The 23,782-nt window shown below is 45.6% G+C and overlaps 1 protein-coding gene across 1 annotated transcript; it reads right to left on the minus strand.

Annotated features, from left to right (window-relative positions):
• Positions 1 to 3,240: 3,240 nt before the first annotated feature.
• otud4 (OTU deubiquitinase 4) lies at positions 3,241 to 22,587 on the minus strand (the record flags this gene model as incomplete). Its single annotated transcript, XM_080793147.1, has 20 exons — positions 22,158 to 22,587; positions 20,436 to 20,519; positions 18,184 to 18,234; positions 17,958 to 18,004; positions 16,980 to 17,052; positions 15,273 to 15,354; positions 14,239 to 14,404; positions 13,846 to 13,894; positions 12,962 to 13,067; positions 12,284 to 12,348; positions 11,625 to 11,725; positions 10,739 to 10,845; positions 10,286 to 10,439; positions 10,036 to 10,111; positions 9,488 to 9,547; positions 7,457 to 8,942; positions 6,735 to 6,775; positions 4,595 to 5,219; positions 4,089 to 4,150; positions 3,241 to 3,897 (listed from the first exon to the last, which is right to left on the minus strand). Exons 1-20 carry the CDS (start codon positions 22,299 to 22,301, stop codon positions 3,241 to 3,243), a joined length of 4,236 nt encoding a protein of 1,411 aa, XP_080649273.1. The 5' UTR covers positions 22,302 to 22,587.
• Between the last annotated feature and the right edge of the window lie 1,195 nt (positions 22,588 to 23,782).

The raw sequence follows: 23,782 nt of genomic DNA on the forward strand, positions 1-23,782 counted from the left end.
AGCCGCAACACAAAGCAATTGCCTATTTCAGTGGTTCTCGTTCGTTTGGGCTACGGACACCCAAAACTCTTGAGTGTATATAAATGGACCTGTATGGTCCATTTGGTTACATTTTCACTGTCAAAGTTTCAGACCTACAAGGGTCCATTTTGTTCCTAAATAACAATTTAGCTGGGGACCGCCTGAAATCACCCCCAGGGACCACACCTTGAGAGCTCATTGATAATTAAAAAAACAATGCAGCTGTGTCTCATTAATGAATGAATGGCATAATGTTTTACAAGGAAGAAACAGTTAAAATTAATTCTTCATTTTTAACCCCTTTTATTTCTGCTTCTGATGTACTCTAGTCATGTCTTTATGGCTGGTGGGGATATGTTTAATTCCTGATTCTGGTAGGTTTTCTTCTGGGAAAGGCATTTAACAAATATAATTATTTTTTTAAACCACAGCCTTGGCTTCCCTATTTTAGGGACTTTTGTGATATACGAGCTTGTAGAGCAGGGGTGCCCAAAAGGTAGATCGTGATCTACCAGTAGATTACATAAGTTGTGCAAGTAGACCACATGACATGCTCCTAAAATATATAATAAACTTTCTGAAACAAACTGAATCAATTGCAAGCATTAGTTTTGCCCGAAAAACACTCCTTGGGCTAAAAATGCCCATAGTTGTCTTCACAAATGTCATCTCATTTGGGCAAATCGCTAATTTTAGTCCACAAAGAACTCTTGGGGGGATATACAAACATAGGCTTCATACTCCTATTTTAGAGCCGAATAAAAGTCGGTTCGGTGCTGTAGAGCCTACAATGTGACGTCATTTGAGGTTAGAGAAGGGGGGGGGGGGGGGGGTACCATCCTAAAGTCGGCTCTTCGGTGCTACTGAAAAAACTGACGAGCCAAAATCATTTCGGCACTACAGCACCGAAATAGCGATAAAATAGGAGTATGAATCGGCCCTAACAATTCAACAATGTTTTAACTGCATAAAACATGATCTTACAATAAACGCCTGTTTACACTGTTCTCCAGTTGAACCAAATTTTATTCATTTAAACTTACAGAAAAAACAATAACAATAACAACAATAACAAAACCCAGAAAAACTGTAGTTTCTGTACAGCTTTGGTTTCTTACAGCAGAATGGAATGGAAAAACAAAAGACTGAACTTAAGGCACTTAAAGTACAGCAAGAAGACATTTTATGTTCCAGCAACAGTCTAGGAGTCTTCTACGTCTGGTTTTGAAATCGTCTAATAAAGGACACCTGGACAACAGGTTCGTTTAATTAATTCTCTACTCACCAAAACGAACACGGTTTGGAGGAGTTGAAAGCCTACTTGTTTCCTTAGTGGGAACACTCAGAGAGCCCCCCAACCCCCCCAAAACCTGCTCAATGACAAGTTTCTATTGACAAGATCAGAATACTTTTTCTTCGGGTAAAATACTTTTATTTTCTGGACAAAAAGTGTATTTTGGACGTGAGGTGGTGGTGGTGCCGAGTGTTCCCACTAAGGAAAGTAGGCTTTCAACATTTAAAAAAATGTCTTTGTTTTGGTGAGTGGCAAAAGTGTATTTTAAAATTTTTAAACTAAAGACGAGAGGCTGCGGCCGCTGCGCTACCGTGGGCGTGAGGGGAAAGGATGGACTACAGTACCACAGCGTTAAGGAGAACCTCCTAAGAACCTCTAACGCTACGGACCAGCAGCTATAAGAACCAGCCAACTTCATAGAACAAAAAAGGAAGGAAACGTTTGAACAAAGCCCATGGAAGACTATACAAAAAACATCCACCACTGAAAGGCAAACCAACACATATATATACATACGTACAAACACACTGTACATGACAACACTGTACACCGTTCAGTGCTTTACGACACCGTTCCTCAGAGTCTGAGGTCTGTAACACTGAGAGGGTACAAATGGAACAGATGTCTCATCTGTGGGATGTTCATTTAACTCTGAGAGTACAAATGGAACCAAATGGACTCTCAAGAGTTTACAGACACGTAAAGACCCATTTGGAACCCCCGGTGGACTCCGGAGGATCCAACGCTGTGAACCAGTGTTTTATATAGCGTAGCATAAGCAAGACAACGACAGCGCCGCGAGTCTTACCGTTGAATCTACGCCAGAGGACTTTTTTTACGATTAATGAGAAGAATACAGGTCTTATCTTATTATCAAGGCACAAAAACATTGGGTGGTCATTGAGATTTGTCCCGCATTAACTAATTAATCTGTGTGCCAGCAACTTGACAGACTGGCTGCCAGGGCAACAACAACAACATGCTAGACGTAAACAACTTAGATGTTAGCCGCGTAAGTTGCATTCTCCTCCCCTCCATTAACAGCACATTCACAAGACAGAAAAAGTCCCGAAACCACCGAAACAGCACCAAGATCTTTCCTCTTGCACGGGAAGGCACATTTTGGATTGCGCGTTATCGTGTTAGTGCCTAGTTGTTGTCATGCGGCTCAAACAGGCCACATCAGGCATCATTTGCACTGGGAGAGTAGACTAACTTCCGCCTCAGCCACCTTATCCAACTCGTACAGGCCAATCTGCAAAGCTCTCCTTTACATAGATGAAAACAAAGACCTGACAAACAAAGAGGATAACTCGAGCTAGCCGTACAGATGCAATATTGGCGAGTTTATCATCATTTAATAACACGACCGGATCTGACTTCTGCTTCGCGAATGCCGCCGTCAATGGAAGGTAACGCAGAGACGTGGCGAGCGTCTAAGTTGCTTGTAGCTACTCTAACATGCGAAGCACACGGTCAGAGCTTTCGAGAACATACATAAAGTGTAAAGTGGAGCCGTGAAGGCGGGTTCCAACGTGACTCCTACCAAACAAGGTGCAAAAAAAAGAACCAATCATCCAAATAAACACGTCCGCTTGATTTGTACTCGGGACCAAATGTATGTAGCCACAATGCATGCTGGGGGGCGGAAATGTGTGTTACAGACTTTAACCCCAACCTGGCAACCCCCGGTTGCGATTAGATGATACAAAAAAAAGCCTCGAGCTTCATCCGTCCAATGAAACAAACAAGCGGAACAGCTGTTGTGCCGCACGGCAACACGCCCCGCCCCTATTCCAACATCCACGAGGGACGGTTGTTGTTGTTGTGGTTACGCCTAATTTATGCCCCGTCGCACGATGGCCGCGCGCCGAAAACCGGTCGGCCGCGTCCGCCGCATGACCGCGTACGAGTCGGGGGGGCTGTTAGAAGCCCCTCCCTCGACCGCCCTGATAACCATATCCCCTGAAGCCAGCGTTATAATTATACATGTAATTCTCCCCACCTCGCCTCCTCTCCCTAGTGTACTCCCTCCTCTCCTCCGATCCCTCGCCTCCTTCCCCCCCTCCTCCTCCTCCTCCTCCTCCCCCTTCCACCCCTCCTCGACCCCTCCTGTATCCCCCCCGTCCTCCACGTCCCCGGTCCCCCCCACCCCGGTCACCCCTCCCCCTGCCGCCCCTATCCCCTCCTTCTCGGAAGCGGGGGTTGTACCGCCGGTTCCCCCTGTGGTGGCTCATGGCGTCCGCCGCTAGCTCCGCCTCCTCCCCCCCGCACCCCTCCTCCCCCCCCTCGTCCTCCCGCGGCTCGTCCTCTGTGCTGCACCCCACGGAGAGGGGCGTGGTCCCGCGGACCACGGGCTCCGCGCCGGCGTAACCGCCGCCGGCCGCATAATGATGACCAGCGGCCGACGGCTGGAAGGGAGGGGCGAAGCAGTTGAGGTCTGCCGCCTCCAGGGGGCCGCAGGGCGCCGGGGACATGCGGGGGTCGCCGCCGCCCAACGCCACGCCCACGGGGGCTTCGGTGAATCTCGGCAGGCCGAAACCACGTGGCGGGTGGTGGGAGGAGTCAGAGACAAAGGTGACCTGAAGAGAAGAACGTATCGTCACCGTTATGTGGGAAACCTTGCATGTCCAAAACTGTTACTGTAAATTCATAAATGTGTGTGTGTGTGTGTGTGTGTGTGTGTGTGTGTGTGTGTGTGTGTGTGTGTAGGTGTGTGTGTGTGTGTGTGTGTGTGTGTGTGTGTGTGTGTGTAGGTGTAGGTGTGTCTTACTAGGTTAAAGTCCACCGGTAAAACACGTTTGCCATCTTTGTTTTCCCCGTTGGTTGTCATAGCTACAGAACAAAACACAAGCAAACCATTTTAGATGGAAAAAGACGTGAAGAAAGAGAATCAACTGACCAATAAAGTAAATAATGAAGCTTTCCCACATGATGGAATCAATAACATTATTTTTTGTTTACTACAAATTATTTTAATTATTTCAAAAGATTATTTTACAGTAAGCGGTTTGGCTTCATACATGTGGGTTTTCATACCAAAACACCTCAACGTGTAGAAGCGAGAGAACTAAAGGACTTGAAAGTAAAGTCATTAAGAGAATACATCATAAATAGTAAATACTTAGGCTATTGTCGTTGATCATGTAAAAACATAGTTATGCCAATATTGTTCCTATGAAGTTTTGTTACTGAGACAAAACCAAATGGACTCTTACAGGTGAACAAACGCTCACTGAACTGGTTTGAGAACCACCGGTGTAATAAAAGTGCTCCTACCTGAGGCTGCGCTTCCGTTAGCAAAGTTAGCGCTGGCCACGGAGGCCTCCGCGAAGCCGGGGCTTTGCCTGAGCGCCAGGCCCTGCAGCAGGCCTCTGCCGCCGGCGGGAGGCTGGTGCTGGTGCTGCTCCGCGGGCCCCCCACCGTGGCCCCCCAGGAACTCAGGGGGGTACCCCAGCGGGGAGGTGGGGTACTGGGGCAGGCTGGGCTGATAGAGGTACTGGGAGGTGGTGGGGGAGGGGGAGTGGGGGTAGGAGGGGGGCGTGGCGGCAGACGGGTACACCCCCGGCCCTGCCACGGGATAGGACGAGAACTGCCTGCCGCCGCCGCCACCGCCCAGGTGCTGCGGCTGCTGCTGCTGCCACTGCGAGGGCACGGGAGGGTTGGGGTCGTGGGACGGAGGTTGGGGAGCAGGAGGAGGGGGGGTGAAGTGGTCGTACTGGGGGCTGGCGGGCGGAGCCGGACTGGTGGAGTAGAGGGGAGAGGGGGGCGGGAGGGGGGACGCGTCGCGGGAGGAGGCGGAGGGGGGAGGGGGGTAGAGGTGGGGCAGGGTGGGCTGCATGGTGTAGGCCTGCTGCAGGGGGAGGAGGTACATGTACGGAGAGAACATGGGGTTGGAGTACGCCTGTTGGGAGAGACACACCATATGGAGATGATGTCAGGTACCTTTTAATATCAGGGTATCCATTATTTATTCAGCCTTTGAGCCACACGGACCACCATTTCATGAGTTTTAGGTGGTCTTTACACGAGAATGGTGTTCATAGAAAAACGGCAAAATAAAGTATCGTTTGCTGTGGTCCCTTTAGACGAGAACGGTGTTTTCAAGGAGGTGAAAACGCAACAAAGTGAAACCACCTCCCAGAGTGGAAATCTTTGAGAATGCCTTCTCGTATCCCTTCTCCGTGTAAACGGGCAAAACGGTGAAACCGCAAAACTTATGACATCATGGCTCACAGCGCATATGTTTATTACATCAATGCAGAGCCATACATAGATATATGATATAATGGAGTTCCTGAACAAGCCTCCCTCCTCGCCTACAAAGCACCGCTCATCAGCGATGGTGAATGTAAAACCATGATGTAAATAAAAAGCCTTGTGATAGGCGGCAGCAGCGTTTATGTAGCCTAATGTATTATAAAATATATAACCATCCCGTGGCGCGCTCTGCCTGCATGCTCTGGGTTGCGTGAAGGGGTTCTTCTTCTTGTAAGTGGGTGACTGGTCTATTTGGCAGCCCGTTACCGCCACCTAGCGACGTTATAGCGTTTTCATAAAGTGTGCATTCTCGTGTAAAGCCTCAATAAAAAATGAGAACGCAACGGGACTTTGACGTTTTATCTGGAGATGGTCGCCGTCTAAAAGAGGCATCTGCATCTCAGACCCAAAACTTAGAATATTTATCATTTGGTTATCGTTGGATAATATTTTGTCCACAATTCCATGCTGTAGGCAATTGATATGGTAGGTACCATAGGAGAGAAAACAGGCAAACATTGATCAAAATAACAATTCTTCTACATTCTCTAATTGTGTAGAATTAAGTACCGGTAAATGCAGATATTTAACAATAATTTAACTCTTGAGAGCGAAAAATGAAACCAAATGGATGGACCTGTAAGGGTGAGAGCGTAAAATGAAAGATATACCAGGGTCCAATGATTTGGTTACCATTTAGCATGGGGACCAACTGGACTGTCTGTCTACGAGTACACCACATACCTAGAATCTACCTAGCATCTTTCTACAAGTACACCATATACCTAGCATCTACCTAGCATCTGTCTACAAGTACACCACATACCTAGCATCTACCTAGCATCTGTCTACAAGTACACCACATACCTAGCATCTGTCTACAAGTACACCACATACCTAGCATCTGTCTACAAGTACACCACATACCTAGCATCTACCTAGCATCTGTCTACAAGTACACCACATACCTAGCATCTACCTAGCATCTGTCTACAAGTACACCATATACTGTACTGTAACCTAGCGTACATCTACAAGGAAACCATATACCCAACATATGTTCACTGGTACAAATAAACCTAGCATCGTCTGTCCACAAGTAAGCCATACTGTATTATTACCTAGCATCTGTTCACTACAAACATAGCATTGGTCTTACCTTCAGTCCCAGATTGAAGAAAAACCTCAGAATGTGAACATCTGGAACACAGAACACAAGATTGGGATAGAAAATTATTATCATCACACAAAACTTCGTGTGAAGTGAGGGGCGCTCTTATCATCGTACATCATCATGATAAAAAAAAAATAGACACTATGGCCATTTCCTCATGGCGTCTATGACGTAGAATTCTACCATTCATTGTCGAATTTAATGTTTGTGTGTTTCCTATATTCACTAAAAGCTGAATATAGGAGGGGCTAAAGGGGTGGTCGGACCTACAACTCACCCCTGGGCAGGTCACTCCCGTTAAAACAACTCACCCCTGGGCAGGTCAGTTTAAGGTGATCAGAGCTACAACTCAGCCCTGGGCAGGTCACTCCCGTTAAAACAACTCACCCCTGGGCAGGTCAGTTTAAGGTGATCAGAGCTACAACTCACCCCTGGGCAGGTCAGTTTAAGGTGATCAGAGCTACAACTCACCCCTGGGCAGGTCAGTTTAAGGTGATCAGAGCTACAACTCACCCCTGGGCAGGTCAGTTTAAGGTGATCAGAGCTACAACTCACCCCTGGGCAGGTCAGTTTAAGGTGATCAGAGCTACAACTCAGCCCTGGGCAGGTCACTCCCGTTAAAACAACTCACCCCTGGGCAGGTCAGTTTAAGGTGATCAGAGCTACAACTCACCCCTGGGCAGGTCACTCCCGTTAAAACAACTCACCCCTGGGCAGGTCACTCCCGTTATAGCTCATGGAGTATGGCGGCGGCGTGGGCAGGGCCTCTCCCTTCTCCCCCACGGGGAAGCCGGGGAACAGGGGGTCCATGTAGAGCTGGGACAGCTGGTGGAGGGGCACGGCGCCGGTGGGCACCGCCGGCAGCCCCCTGGCGTGGTGCTGGGGGCCGGCGTGGGGGTGGGGAGGGTACTGGTGGGGAGCAGGAGGGGGGCTCAGGGCCTGTTGTTGTGGCTGTTGTTGTTGTTGGGGTTCTGTTTGGAACTGCCCTTGAGGCGGAGGGTGGAAGTGGTGAGGGTGAGAGGGCTGAAAGTGAGGCGGGTTGTTGTTGACGCCGGGCGCCTGCTGGTGGTGAGACTGGTGGGAGAGAGAGGCGTGGGGGTGAGACTGGTGGGGGTGAGACTGGTGGGCGACAGATGCGTGGGGGTGAGACTGGTGGGCGACAGAGGCCTGGTGGTGTGACGGGTGCATCGCATGTGGCTGGGAGTGAGGTCGGTCAGAGTCAGGAGGCTGGGGGTGAGACATCATGGATTGCTGGGGGTGAGAGGGGTGAGACATCATGGAATGCTGGGGGTGAGACATCATGGAAGGCTGGGGGGGGGAGACAGACGGCTGCGGGTGAGAGGGGTGAGAGTCAGGGGGCTTGGCGTGAGATGCAGACGGCTGGGGGTGAGACACCGGATGCTGCTGCGACGCGTAAGAGAGAGAAGGGTGGGGGTGAGACGCGGGATGCTGCGAGTAGGAGACAGAGGGCTGGGGGTGAGAGGGGTGAGAGTCGGGGGGCTGGCGGTGAGAGGGCTGCCCCACGGACGTCTGGGAGTGAGAGACGGCGGCCTGGGGCTCAGAGACCGAAGGATGGAGGTCGGACAGGCGAGAGACGGAAGGCTGGTGGTGGTGAGAGAGATGAGGGTGATCCGGGTGAGCGGAGGGGGGGTGGAGAGGAGGGTGGGTGTGCGAGGACGACGAGAGGGGGTTGGTGGTCTGGCTGAGGAAGACGGGGGGAGGGACGATGGGCGCGATGAAGGTGGGCGGAGCGGCAGAGGAGGAGGAGACGGCGGACGGAAGGCCGGGGCTGAGGAGAGCCAGGATGGCGGGGCAGGTGGACTTGGCGCCCATCACCGACGCGTAGGAAGACGCTCGCTCCAGGCCGGGGACGGCGGGCGCATACGGGGGGTTTTGGGCACCACCTGCGCCGGAGGTCGCCGCGTTCGACGTAGCGCTCGTTTTAATCAGACCAGTGCGCGTGTTGTTGGCCACCATTTGCGCTAAGTTAGCGTAAGCGGGGGCCAGGTCCACGTTGGCGGGCGTGTCTTTGGTAGCAGCAGTGGTAGAGGGTGTAGCGGTGGAGGGTGGGGTTTTATCTTTGGGGGCAGCAGTAGTAGTGGTAGCCGGGGCAGCTGTGAGGGGAGGAGTGGAGGACTTTGGTGGTTCACCACCAGGTGGTGACGGAGGCTTGAGGTCGTCAACTGGACTCTTCTGTAGAATGAAAAGAGAAACATACAGTTAGAACACGAGACTTAGATTTTACTGCTTATTCATCAACGTCTACTCTCCTCGTCTTTCTTCTCTATAGAGGGTATGATATCATCGTACCTGTAAGTTATGTGGGAACGTCTCTGAGTGGCATCTTGACTTGACAGCCCATACATCCAAACAGAAAAGTCCTATCTGATTGTATTATACGACATTAAACTCACCATCAACATTGCAGCTGTATGGAGTTTTTGTTTCATAAAACTTCCACACTGCTCAACGTTTTGCCACACACTGTGCATTCTCTCTATTCTGGGTCTGACTTCCTTGCAGACCGTTTTCCGGAAAAACATGGAGAACTGCCAAAAGAACTTCTGCTAGAACCTACACCTTCTTGTTTACATTTCGGCAATTGTAATAATATAGATGTGAAACTCACTCCACTGACCCCAGAACAGTTACACACACCCCCCCCCCTACACACACACACACACACACACACACACACACACACACACACACACACACACACACACACACACACACACCGTGTTCCTTCGGTTCTTCTTCTCCACTCTCCTCTTCCCGCCGTCTCCATGGCTCTGGCTCTGATGATGAAATTACGAGACACAATTTGTCAACATTTCTAAATGTCAGTCAATCAATTTGTCTTTGTCAGGGGTCATTGAGGGATTTCTAGGGCAGTGGTTCCCAAACCTTTTCATGTCAAGGACCCCCAAATTGACACTAATCAGCAACATATGCCAGGGACCCCAATAGCAGAGATTTTCAACCTGTTTAATTTGAAGGACCCCCAGCTTGACAAGCATTAGTCTACGGACCCCCCATTTAATGGCATTTCTATTTCTGGGACCCCCAATTTATATTGTAAAATCAATGCTAATTTTCCTCTCAGAGTGTTCCATTTGTACACACTGAGTTACAGACTCATAAGGGTCCATTTGGTTCCAAATTATCATTTAGCTGGGTCCCCCCTGGAACTCCCTCAAGTACCCCTGGGGGTCCCCGGACCCCACTTTGAGAACCACTCACTTCACCGGGACTGTGAAGGTGTATGTGAAGAAAAAAGACTCACCAGAGCAGGAAAACATTGTTCATCGGTGAGTAGGATCTCCAACTCAATGTCATCCTCTGGTAAGACTGCACAGCTCCTACACACACACACACACACACACACACACACACACACACTTTTCTAGTTTACAAATGTTGCCTGTTTTGTCAAGAGATTGGCTACTGTAGAGACACTGTCTGTCTAAGTATTCTTATACTTCATGTGACAGGCAGACAGAGAAACAGAGAGACAGACAGACAGACAGACAGACCTGTTGTCCTGTACGGTGGCCTGTGAGGGCCAAGAGCGCTGCCTCTGCACGCGCCCTGTAGAACCCGTTGGGGAAACAGATGAGGTGGTCGAGGTGGACAGGTTCGACGATCCAGGAGAATTCCCCCTCCCCCGTCCTCTTCCCTCTCCCCACTCTGTGGGTGAGAGACACAGAGACCGTGAGGGACAGAGATAGAGAGACAGAGAGGGACAGAGAGAGAGAGAGACAGAGCGCGAAGGCATTAATAATAAAATATAAAGCTTTTTTTGTTTAATATATCAATGAAATAGTTAAAATGGGCGATGTACGAGTGCACAGCACGTTGCTGATGCGACACGTTGTGCTGTGCGCTCGTAGATCGCCTATTATCACTACGTGTGTGTGCGCTGTGTGTGTGTGTGTGTGTGTGTGTGTGTGTGTGTGTGTGTGTGTGCTGCCTGTGTGTGTGTTTACCAGATGTGTGTCCATTACTGAGTCTCCTGTTGTCTCGGGTTGCCACTACAGTTTTCCAACTGCTGTCGTCACTGAGAGGAGACAGATTCCACAGAGGCACTGTGTGTCTACGCACACACACACACACACACACACACACACACACAGTCACACACTTTAGTACACGATGTATGTCCAAAAATGTACAAGGAATGAAAGAAGAAAAGATATTTCATCTCATTACACGGCTTGGTTGAATGCTTGATTCAGATTGGCCAATCACTGAATTCAGTGGTCCGTTACCTTTGAAAAATGACCGGCTGAAATCAATAACAGACTGCCGTCTAAATCAAAGACTTGGAACAGCTGGCTCACACGCATCATCTCATATCGATCTGTCTAATAATAACACATTCTGAGCTTGTATTTCAGCTATTTTTGTCAACTGTCGCGTGACTGTAGTATGACGAAGTAGGGCGTTAACCCATTCTGAACGGGAACCCATTTTGGTGTTGGCATCATGTTATGCTTTAGCTATTGAAAAATAGCAGATCTACAAGCTCATAGCGCGCCACCGAGTGGCGCGCTACGAGCTTGTAGGTCTGCTATTTTTGAAAAATCGAAGAACGACTGACATTTTTTAGAATCTGATCTCAGGTCAGAATGGGTTAATCAGACCAGTGTGTGTCCAGTGGAAACCTCGTATGAATCTGATCTCAGGTCAGAATGGGTTAATTTAAGAAAGAACATGAAATATGCAGATACAAGGTTTCTGTCCGACAGCAACGATATATATAGAAGTATACACACGTGTGCGTGCACCCACACATGACATGCGGACACACACACACATACACACAGTGAGAATCTAATTAGTGTGGTTGTTAATAAGTACAATGTGACCTACTTCCTGTTGAGTTCCTCTATGTAAACAGTCACAGGGCCGTTGCCAGGCAACACTTCCTTGATGGTAGCGTTGTGGTACCGCCCAGCGTTGTCAAGACGAACCTGGTGATTGATGTTTCATTAATACGCATGCATTTGAACATTTAACACCATTTAATATTCAAAGGAGAACTTTGCCCATTTTCAACAGCTTAAACGGTTAAACCCAACCTTAACTAACCATTATTCCTAAACTCAACCCCAGTAAAACTATGCCTAACCCCAAACTTAATTCATCAAACATCTTCTTTGAAATGACCAAACCCGCCTACCGATTATGTCACTGGTAGGCAGGTTTCTGAACTGTCCGCACTGGCAAAATCAGGCTTAACTTCAACCCTAACCTTATTTTTTTCTCTTTTTCTTTTTCTTTAAATTTCTTTGTGTTTTCTTGTGTTGAAATAGGTGAAGGGATGTAGTTGTATGTATGCGAAAAAATGGGTCAAAGTCAGCTAACAACAGTGACATGAAACATGTGAGAAACAAATGTATTTGTAACAAGGAATTGTGATTGACTCAATAAAAATAAAATAAAACTTCAACCCTAACCGCTAATGTGAATCCACCCACACACACACACACACACACACACACACACACACACACACACACACACCTTACCTGACATCTGTCTCCTGTACTGAAGTGCATCCCAGCAGCAATGCAGAAGTCTAGTTTCTGTTGGGCTGACAAAGAAACTACAGTTACTTTGAACTGCTTTACTCTGACAATATCTTTTTCTTTCTGCCATGCATTTGTACTGTAAAGACCCACTGGAACACTGAAGCCCATCACACACCGCCTGTGAACGCCGCGCGTCAAAACAGCCGCCTCCGTTATTTTCAATGAACCTATCCCACACCGGGGGCGTCCGATGCTCGCTGATGCCTCGCCTGACGCTCCGATACGCCACCGTTCTATTTTCCAGGCGTTTGCCGCGCGGCAACACCTGTGCCGCGTCGCTGAGCACCCTGTGTGTGTTGGGCTTCCCTCAGTGTGTTTTATGATTAACCCATTCTGACCTGAGATCAGATTCATACGAGGTTTCCACGGGACACAAACTGGTCTGATTAACCCATTCTGACCTGAGATCAGATTCTAAAAATGTCAGTCGTTCTTCGAATTTTTCAAAAATAGCAGACCTACAAGCTCGTATCGCGCCACTCGGTGGCGCGATATGAGCTTGTAGATCTGCTATTTTTCAATAGCTAAAGCATAACATAATGCTAACACCAGAATGGGTTCCCGGTCAGAATGGGTTAACCAATCTCAGTGTGTGTGTGTGTGTGTGTGTGTTACCTCTCTGGTCTCGGTCCCACACGTCGTACTCGATGTTCCTGAACAGCGTTGGGTTCAGAGAGCGTCTCACTCGCTCCGACAGAAACGGCCGGCCTGTACCTCTCCCCTACACACACACACACACACACACACACACACACACACACACACACACACACACACACACACACATTTAAATCATGCCAAATTAAACCAAAGAATGTTCAGCCTAGACTCAGACCAGACAGATAAACCTACGTATTTAGGCCCGACGTCGAAAAAAAAAGAAAATAGGTCTTCAGTTTTCTGAAATTCCCATGTTTCTATATCAGTGGTGCTCAATATTTCATGTCAAGGACCCCAAAAATTATATGAAATTGGCCACCGACCCCCATCTGAAAATATGTTGTTCCAGGGACCCCCTGGAACAACTCATATTTGTCTGTTTCTAATTTGGCAGCAGTTACATTAACGTTTTCTCACTGTCAGTTGATTTTTCACATCCATATGAGTGAAACTGCCGGGATCATTTCATCATTTTTGGAACACAGTTCTTTATTTGACACAACAACAAAAAAAAGTCTATGGGAATTCAGAATGGGGGGAAAAACATGACACAGGTAGGTTGTGTAAATTAAAACATGACACAGGTAGGTTGTGTAAATTAAAACATGACACAGGTAGGTTGTGTAAATTAAAACATGACACAGGTAGGTTGTGTAAATTAAAACATGACACAGGTAGGTTGTGTAAATTAAAACATGACACAGGTAGGTTGTGTAAATTAAAACATGACACAGGTAGGTTGTGTAAATTACGTCTGACTATTCTGGGGACGACAATCAGTGTGTGTGTGTGTGTGTGTGTGTGTGTGTGTGTGTGTGTGTGTGTGTTACTGCAGTTACCCTGTATGGGCGGGAGTGTCTAGGCGCTGTGCTGCCTCCATTCCCCAGCCTGTAACAACACAAAACACACATCACATCATATATGCAGTCCCAGCCTCATGTTAAAAGTATGTACTGTAGGTTTAAGTGATAGTTTTTTTGTGAAAAGGTTAACAGTGTCACCTGGTGGACACCAGTTTTGGCCCTCCACCAAAGCCCATTATAAATAAAAGAAAGAAATTGTAATTCTATTGTGCATGTAATGTGCATATCATCACCTGCACACCAGATTAGAGATTTTTTTTTTCTTCCAAAAAGGCGTCCAAATGCGCCATTGGCACTGAGACAGTTTTAAATCACTATATTCTGATATAGTTCCTTGGCAGTGTTTGCGTGTCACTTCCTGGTTCGTACCACTGGGGTTGGTGGTCTTCCTCGCGGTCCGAGTCGTCGCTGGACGGGCAGGGGTCCATGGTGTCGTCGTTAAGGAGGTCCCGGCTGCGAGGCTCCCGGTTACACGAACCCAGAGCCGCACGATCCACCTGCAGCACGTGCTCGTACAGCCAGTCATACAGGATGGCTGCCCACACACACACACACACACATGGAAAAAAGGCCATAAAAAAGTAGTATTAGTTTAGACAGTTTTTGGTTCCTACAACTACAACCTATCTCAAACCCTCACCCTAAACCTAACCTGCCACGGGGCAGCACACCTAAACCTAACCTTAACTCATGTCTAACCAATGACTAGTCTAAACCTAACTTCCCACGGGGCAGCACACCTAAACCTAACCTTAACTCATGTCTAACCAATGACTAGTCTAAACGTCGGCATGGAACAAGCTCCCACTGTACCTTCGTCAGGCAGCCTCTGTAGACATTTTTAAAGCTCAGCTTAAGACCCACTTCTACAACATTGCTTTTAATTGATCTTTTATTTTGTCCTCACTGTATTGCATTACTGCTTGTTCTTAATGTTGTTGCCTTGCTTTTCTTTTATTCTCCATTGTTCTGTAAAGCACTTTGAGCTGCATTTCATGTCATGAAAGGTGCTATACAAATAAAGTTTTATTATTATTATTATTATAAACTAAGTATGCACCCCGTCTATATTACCTTTAACTTCAATAACTAAGAATGAATTCTCTCTATTTTATTCACTTTCTCCATTTGAGCTATTCACAACCTGAGGGAGGAGAACATAGTATCATAGTATCTGTAATGGTTATTGTGACAGAAAAAAGGTTAGAAAGAAAACCGCTGATCTCCGTTTCATCATCCAATTTTCTTTTTGTTGTATTCTGTAAGGATTCTTAGGTCAACCTCACCTCCTTTTCACCTGTGCACTGTAAAAGTACAGTATAGTGCATTCTAGTTCTGCTGAACGTTAATGTCTGAAATGAGCTGTATAAATAAGGTTAGATGTTCTGAATAGGCAGACTTACACTGGCAGACGGCAGCACTCTTCATGCGACTGATTGGATAAACACTGTCATAGTGATTATTATTCAGGAAACACAGCTGCACCTGGAATACACACACACACACACACACACACACACACACACTGTAACCCTAAGGTATATACAGGGGGATTGTTCCTTTAACTGTGTTGGCGGGCTGAGACTCGGACGAGGAGTATTATGGGATATCTTGTGTTTACTTTCCGTTCTGGTGTGCAGGGAAGCGGTCGCGCGCTATTCGAGGAAGAGATATATTATTTAGTTTGTTTACTACGGAGATGCGATACAGAATTAGAACCCTGGCTGATGGCGTTTGTCCTTTTGAATTATTATTTTGTTTATTAAATCCTTTTTCTTTACAGCATAGAAAGGAAGCATAAGGATTATTCCGGAGAGGAGAGACGCGGTGGTTATAACACACACACAGGTTTTTGTGACCGTAGATTACTATGAAAACCTGCCAAACCTGTCAGTCAGTCCGTCAGTCACTGTCATCAGGTCAAAGGGAGAGAAGGTGATTGGCTTCCCCCCCCCCCCCCCCCCCCCCCCCCCCCCCACACACTTTTTTATGTTTTATTAATGTATTTATATTCCAACCTGTACATATAGATTTAGTGTGTTTGAGAAACGTATTGTTTGTTGTCACTGTTGTCATTGTGAATGAATGCATGGGACCCGAATGGAAACAAGACCGCAAGGTCTTTCTTCGGTACCGTCCTTTTGGACCAATGCTGTGCTTGACTGTACCCTGTACTGTTTGCATCTAATTGTCTAATAAAATTATCAATCAATCAATCAATCAAACAAACATAGGATGTAGCCTCCCTACACTTTCCTCACTCTATTCCACCAGAATAATTAGGAAGGCAAATAAAATCATTGCAGACAACTCCCATCCTGCACATCACCTCTTCAATCTCCTCCCATCAGGCAGGAGATATAGAAGTATCCAGAGCTCAACATGACGCTTCAGGGATAGCACTTACCCCGTAGCCATTAGACATCTGAACTCATAGATATATGCATATAGCACTTTAAAAAACTGAATGTAATTGCCTATGCTGCTGGTTTTTGTATTGTATTGTCCTTCTTGTTTGTGTATCTATGGTTGTCTGTATATGTTGAGTATGAACCAAGACAAATTCCTATCAACTTGTTGACATGGCAAATACATTATTTAATCTTGATCATCACCTTAGATCTGCATACATATGGAGCCGGCCAGCAACTCTACATCTGACCTCAAACCCTTAGATCTCCATATATGGAGCTGACCTTAACTGACATTGCATAATGTTGATCCTACCCCACGCGTCCTTCCTCTTCAATGTCTCCCTTTAGACTGATACCGGTCCATTCAAACTCCTGCATAACTTCCGGGGCGAAAAGTGACCTCGCCCTTTTCGCCGAAACTACAGGTCTGGTTCTGCCCACATATGGACCTTTTTCTTTTATTAAAAACAACATTAAACAACGTTAAACTAACTTTGCCACGACTCGATGTGCCACTCGCTTTTTGCATGCCGCATACCCTCTATACTGGACATACACAGACTTTATGAATGTCTTGGCATAGGAAAAAACTATTGTGATATTCACTTTGGTGATCAATACGTTTCTGTAGCAATCGGAACAAGCCTAGTGTGTGTGTGTGTGTGTGTGTGTGTGTGTGTGTGTGTGTGTCCTAACCTTTTCCTTGAATCCATTGTCTGTGATGTGGACTGGAGGTTTACCAGGGTCCCTGAAGATGATGAAATCTCTCCTGGAGAGAGACACACACACACACACACACACACACACACACACACACACACACACACACACTTAGACTGGAGTAGAGAGAGAGACCTTTAGTTAGACACGAGAGAGAGAGAGAGAGAGAGAGAGAGAGAGAGAGACGAGAGAGAGAGAGATTTCTAAATTTCTAAAAGAACATTTGCGAAATCGGATGGGCACCCCACGTCTCTATTTTGAAAGAACGAAAGGGCACATAATGTGTTTTAAGACTGGAGACAGACATGTAGTTAAGACTAGAGAGAGATACATTTAGCTAAACTGGAGAGAGAAATACCTTTACTTGGACTGAAGAGATAGAGATAATTAGTTAGACTAACAGGGTTCCCACACATTTGTAACAATTCATTTTCAAAACATTACGCTTCCAAAGTATTTTAGTGACGTTAACTAGTAGTTGCACTTTATATTTAATGTAACAATCTGTATCTTGTGATAATGTATATACATATGTCTGTTGTTTATGTATGTTCTACGGTTTGTAATGTGTTTTAAGAACGTTTATTATCTGCAGTAAAATGAAGTGCCCAGCTTGGGACATATAAATAAACTTGACCTTAAAAAGCCAAAAACTATGTATGTATATCCAACCATTTTCCAAAGCGTTAATTCCGAACCTTTTCCAGGCCTGGAAAAAACTCTGTTTTTCAAAACATTTCCCAGGAATTTCATGACTGTGGGAACCCTGGACTGAATTTAGTTTCGCTGAAGAGAGAGAGAGAGAGAGAGAGAGAGAGACACACACACATTTGGTTTGACTGTAGATAGAGAAGGACAAGTGGACAGATCAGAGGGAGACATTCCGTTAGACTGGACAGAACAGAGGGAGAGAGAGGCAGAGAATAGAGTTGTTTAATGTAGAAGTGTTCTTACTTGTACATTACAGCCAGAGCTTGGATCTCCACCTCTCCTACCCAATGCTGTAAAACACAAAGACAATCACGTTCAGATTATCTCACACACACACACACACACACACACACACACACACACACACACACACACACACACACACACACACACACACACACACACACACACACACACACACACACACACACACACACACACACACACACACACACACACACACACCTACCTGTGGGTCTCGTAGCTTGACCAGGTATTCTTGAAAGTCTCCCTCAACGAACTGGAGGACATGAAATGAAGGGACATGTACAGGTTAATCATTTCACATTTGAGCTAAATAACTTGTTGGGAGAAGTCAATTTTCTCAGGTTGCATAGGTCATAAACTAGGCCCTGGCATATGACCAGGTACATAGTAATAGGCTAAATTTGAGAATTTTTTATATATATATTTTAATATTACAAATAAAGCTTAGACTACAAATGTGATTATAGAGGAAGACTAACATTTATCACACCACTCCTTTTGGTGCAATCTGAGCAACGGTCGGAATACATATTTTCTTAATACCCGTAAAAATACAATGTATGTCAGACAACATGTATTATATTACTATGTTAGTTTTTAAGATGGTTATAATATAAACAAACCAACAGTACATACATAATCACTTTATGTTGACATAGAAATTGACCATTGTAAATATTTGACTGACAAGCTGACAAGCAGCACCATCTCTCCACACTGAGGTAGCTATGTGACCACCGGTGACAATAAATATTCAGTCTTATCAGGGCTCAACGTCAAGTTCCTAAAACTTTCATTGTGACACTTTGAGTGGTCGTGTGGTAAATCCAGTTCATCCCTTTCCCCTTACAGCGGTGCGCTCTCGCCCCTCTCTAAAAGTCCTAACTCACTCCTTCCCGTTCGTAACAGACACCCAGAACTTGAGCCAAGTAAATTGACTATCTATGGGAGCCAACCCAGGGCAAAACCAGGAAGGGAAAGAAGCGCACTACACTACCTACATAGACGCACTGCGGCACGACAGCTTAGCTAACACTGTCAAGCTCAAGAACCTGATGTAGGACAGAAAAGTGTGGAGGGCAGCGATCCAGGAGTCCCGAGTCGGTGTTGGCTGGACCTCACCTTCGCAGTAACACCAACTATCCTCATACTCAGACTATCCGCAACAAACTGCACATGTGGAGTAATTAGAGGTTCAGCGTCTTGCTCAAGCACACTAACTCTGGGGGAGCCTGGGATCGAATTGGGGAACCTTGCGGTTCTCATCTGGCTGCTCAGTGCTCTACTGGCCGCTCTACCCCTGAGCCACTGCTGTCCGTAGTTATTTGACAATATTATACCCTACGGTGGGATCCTCATACCCCACAATAAATCTTTAGATGTAAGGGTACAACCGATGGTCACTAACCTAGCACTATACCATCATTCATTGCTGGGGGGGAAAAATACATGATCGAGAGGAGAGCGGCGCACACTGTCATAAATAATTCATTCTAGAACATACGCTGGGTGACCCAACAGGCCGGTAGATGGAAGGTTGCGTGTTGTGTTGACCTTGTATTAATGTGCTAAACAGAGGCCAAGTACGAACAGTGTCCAAAGACTTGTTTCTCATTTGACCAATGAGCTCAGTAGAACATAGTACTATGGAAATCAATATATGTCCATCCGGGTGAATGTATATCTTAGAAGTTTATTCAGAAGAACAGCAACAAGCAAACAACCTCTCTCAGTCTAGCAGGCCCAGCCTCTATCCCTCAACATTCTCTCTCAGTTCCATCTCTCTTTCGTGGTCTCCCTCCCACCAGTCTCCTGAGCTTCACCCGAGTCCCTAGGTCCTCTCTTATCGCCCAGGAGTCAGGACCAGGTCCACAGGTAAACATCACCATCACAAAGGTACAATACAATGACTCTCTTGGCTGTCGCCCCCCTCCTGAGACAGGAACCTATACCTAGTGATACCTATTCAGGCCCAGCAGGGTCTCATAACAAACAATAGGTGTGACATACGGTAGTCTTTTACATACAACTTGATTGGATTAAGACAGGCTTTCAGCCCACGGTGTCGTTGCTCACAGAGTCAGACACGACAAGACAGACTAGCATGGAACAATATACTATATAGATTTGAGTCTTCATATTTCCCACAACATACTCTACATAGAACAGCAGTAACGGAACGGGACGGCTCGCCTTAAGACACGCTCGCCCCGAACCTTTTTCCTGCCTAACCCTAAAACATATTTATAACCTTATCCTCAGTATCACGCAGACTGAGCGAGTGGTCAGATAAGGATAAGGTTAGAAATACGTTTAGGGTTAGGCATAGTTTTAAAGGCCACCTGAGGCGACTGTGTTTGAGGCGAGCGTTCTGGTACTCAGAACAGCCGTATACAGTGCAAGTACTGTATGTAGGTCACGATGGGTGCTGTTGATAGGTTACTGTACACTTACCGCCTCAAACCTCTCCCGGTTCTCCTTCAGGTACTCGGCACACTTGTTGCGAACCTGGGTGTGGAGCATCTGACTGTCCAGCACCTGCACAAAAACGGCAAAGCCTCGGGCATTAGAGAGCATGTTATGTAGACAGACAGCATTCTAGTGTTCATAGTTCAACGCTGTGATATTCTACTGTAATAGACGGATTCTTAGTTTACATTTATATGATCCTAGATGACCATTTCTGTGCATTTTATGTATTACCATGTGTTGTATATTGCATATTGTAAATTGTTCTGGATTAGGAGGGTCTGCTAAATGCCGAAATTGTAATTGTCTTATTTATAACAGAGAAACTAGCAGACTTGACTGGGATACCATGAGGTTACAACCAGGCTGTCTTTGTTACCGGGTTCACTGTTTTTGTGAAATATCATGAGGGCTCTCTATAGGTGTGACACCTATAGTAAAGCGCACAATTTGAAAATAACATTTGAGCCACCTGAAACAATACTCAATCAGGAGTAGTACTAGTAGCCAGTTTTTTTGATTTGATCAAATTTACAACATTTCAAGTTTCATTGCTAGCTAAATTGACAATATTGATCCAAAACAAATGTATGACAACAGAAGGTTTGCTTAAAGTTATTACCCATGGTGCGTTACCTAATGCCATAGCTACTATGCTTCAATGACTTCCTGACATTCCAACTGTCTCTCTATGGTTTCATCTTTTGAATACATAATTCCCTTTACGAAATAAGGTGCAATAAATGCAATTCTAAGCGAATATAAATGTGGTGTTGTTTAGGATACAAGTTGCAGACATTTTGTAATTCTGTAATTTTTTGGGGATGAGATTGAGATCATGAGTGGGAGCAGGTTAAGATCATTGGATGCGTTGCACGTGCAGACAGGAAGACGGTGTTACACGGGATCAAATGACCTATCGGATTCGGTGACCGCTGGGATCGCTACTGAACAGCGAAACTGGTGGTTTTGGATACATTCTTATGCCCCGGTGTGGTGAAACAGTGACATACAGAGCAGGAATTGGAACAATTTTTTTAAATAACTCAAATTACATAACAAACAAGGACATCATGTCTGCAAAAAGTACAAAGTATTTGATTAATTGAACACGGTGGACCCTTTTGTAAACAAGTGTAATGCTTAATTGGGTAGTCCACTCACAGTTAACAGTCTTTGTATTGAGTTTGTGCTTGAAATGTACTGTAATTCTGCAAACTGTTAATAAATATTTCAATCAATCAATCAAAACAAAGACTAATTATGGATGGAGAATATGGAAGAATTCACGATTTGATCAGTTTATCGGCGATGACGGGTTTTAAATGTTAAATGCATGCAATACTTTAATACATAACTAAAGAAATAATTGTATTTCAATTCAACTAGTTAATTTAAGTTACTTGTAAAAATGTTAGTTTTTTATATATACACACACACCAACAGGCTCCCTCCCTCCTGGGTCACATGATTCGATAGGTCACCGATGTGAACGCTACACGACACCGTAGACTAGATTGTGTTGCTAACCAGCTAAAACACGTTCCCTGGTACACACATAAAAAGCTAACAACAAAAGTTACACCGACTAAAAATAAGCCAAAAAACGAACTTCCCCAAACGTCACGGTTCCGAGTCACGTCACGGTTCCTGACGTGCGTTTGGGGGTTCGAACCGAACCGGCAACTTTTAACTTTTTTTTTTTACCTGTTCGGCGACAGCCCGGAACAAACAGGAACCGTCCTTGGCGATCTTCTTGCGGTGTAAACCGATCGATCGGAGGTATTGATCCATGCCACGCTCCGACGCCCTCTCGTCGGTGGCCCGCACGGTGCCGCCGGCGCCGTCCATTCCAACAGGCGTTAACCCGGGTTGAACAACCGGACCGGGGCCAAACAACCGGGCTGAACCTGAAACTTTTTTGTTTTCGTTCTTTATTTTTTATTTTTACCTTTATCTAGAAGTGTGTGAACCAGTGGGACAACTTAGCTATCATCCACCCACTGACTGTTAACCAGCTAGTTACGAACGATTTCCGATTCTTAGGTAGTTTTGATTCTCTGAATACATTCATGTCATGTTATTACAAAATGAAACTGTTAGCTTATAGCTTCTTCTTCTTCTTGTTCTTGGTGAACTTTAGCTGGTGGCTAACAACCCAACCCTCCTTAGCAATACGCCCCTTTCACCCTGGATCCCATAGCCGGGGAGACGGGCGCGCTGTGATTGGCCAGTTGTTTGTCAAGACGCATATCGCTCCACTAGATCATTTCACTTTGCTACGTTGCAGATCCGGTCTAGAACAGATACAGAAACTCCGCGTGCTAGACTGGAAATGACCGGATACAGTAGGTGGGATCTAGACCGGATCTGAGCACTGAACTGTAAATACAAATCAGGCTTACTACATGTACTGCGGCTGTATCATGACTGAGCAGCAGTTGTTTTTTTAAACAACAAATAATAATACTAATAATAACTATAATATAATAAATAAATTAAGAAACTTTGGGAATATAGCTTTCACTCAAAGGATTATACACACACACACACACACACTGTCTGCCTTCCTGCCTGTCCAATTGTCCATGAGTAGCTGTCTGCCTGCCAGTCCAATTCTCCATGAGTAGCTGTCTGTCTGCCTGTCTATGAGTAGCTGTCTGACTGCCTGCCTGTCCAATTCTCCATGAGTAGCTGTCTGTCTGTCTGCCTGTCTATGAGTAGCTGTCTGCCTGCCTGCCAGCCAGCAAGTTGGTTAACAGAAAATAAATTGTTATGGCTGAGTAAAATAAAATACAATAAACACAATTTGCCTGAAAATAGATTACCCAGCTATGACCTTTTTCATGAAAAAAAATGAGTAGTGATATGGCTGACTGAGTAAAATAAAACAATCTACCTGAAAATAGATAGCTATAAGTGAAGAGCAATTTCCGCAATTACCATTTCCGCAATTTCCATTTCCGCAATTTCCGCAATTTCCATTTCCGCAATTTCCATTTCCACCATTTCCGCAATTTCCGCAATTACCATTTCCGCAATTTCCATTTCCACCATTTCCGCAATTTCCATTTCCATTTCCAACTATTAATGGCAGCTGGGTTTCATCATTCAAATAAAATAGAATTCTGTCCGTTTAGCTATAAAATTATGTCAGGGAATAGGGATACAGAGTATATGTCTTTCATTTGCATTGCATCTCCCCCCCCCCCACCCCCCCCCAAGCTTTTATTTTCGTTCGAGTAATAGTACAACTCTAATAGTATTACTTATAATAATGTAATTAAAGATAACTTCATTCAGATTAATTTATTTTTATTTCATTTTCCAGA

Source organism: Protomyctophum bolini (assembly GCF_963924005.1).
Source record: "Protomyctophum bolini genome assembly, chromosome: 20".
NCBI lineage: Eukaryota > Metazoa > Chordata > Actinopteri > Myctophiformes > Myctophidae > Protomyctophum > Protomyctophum bolini.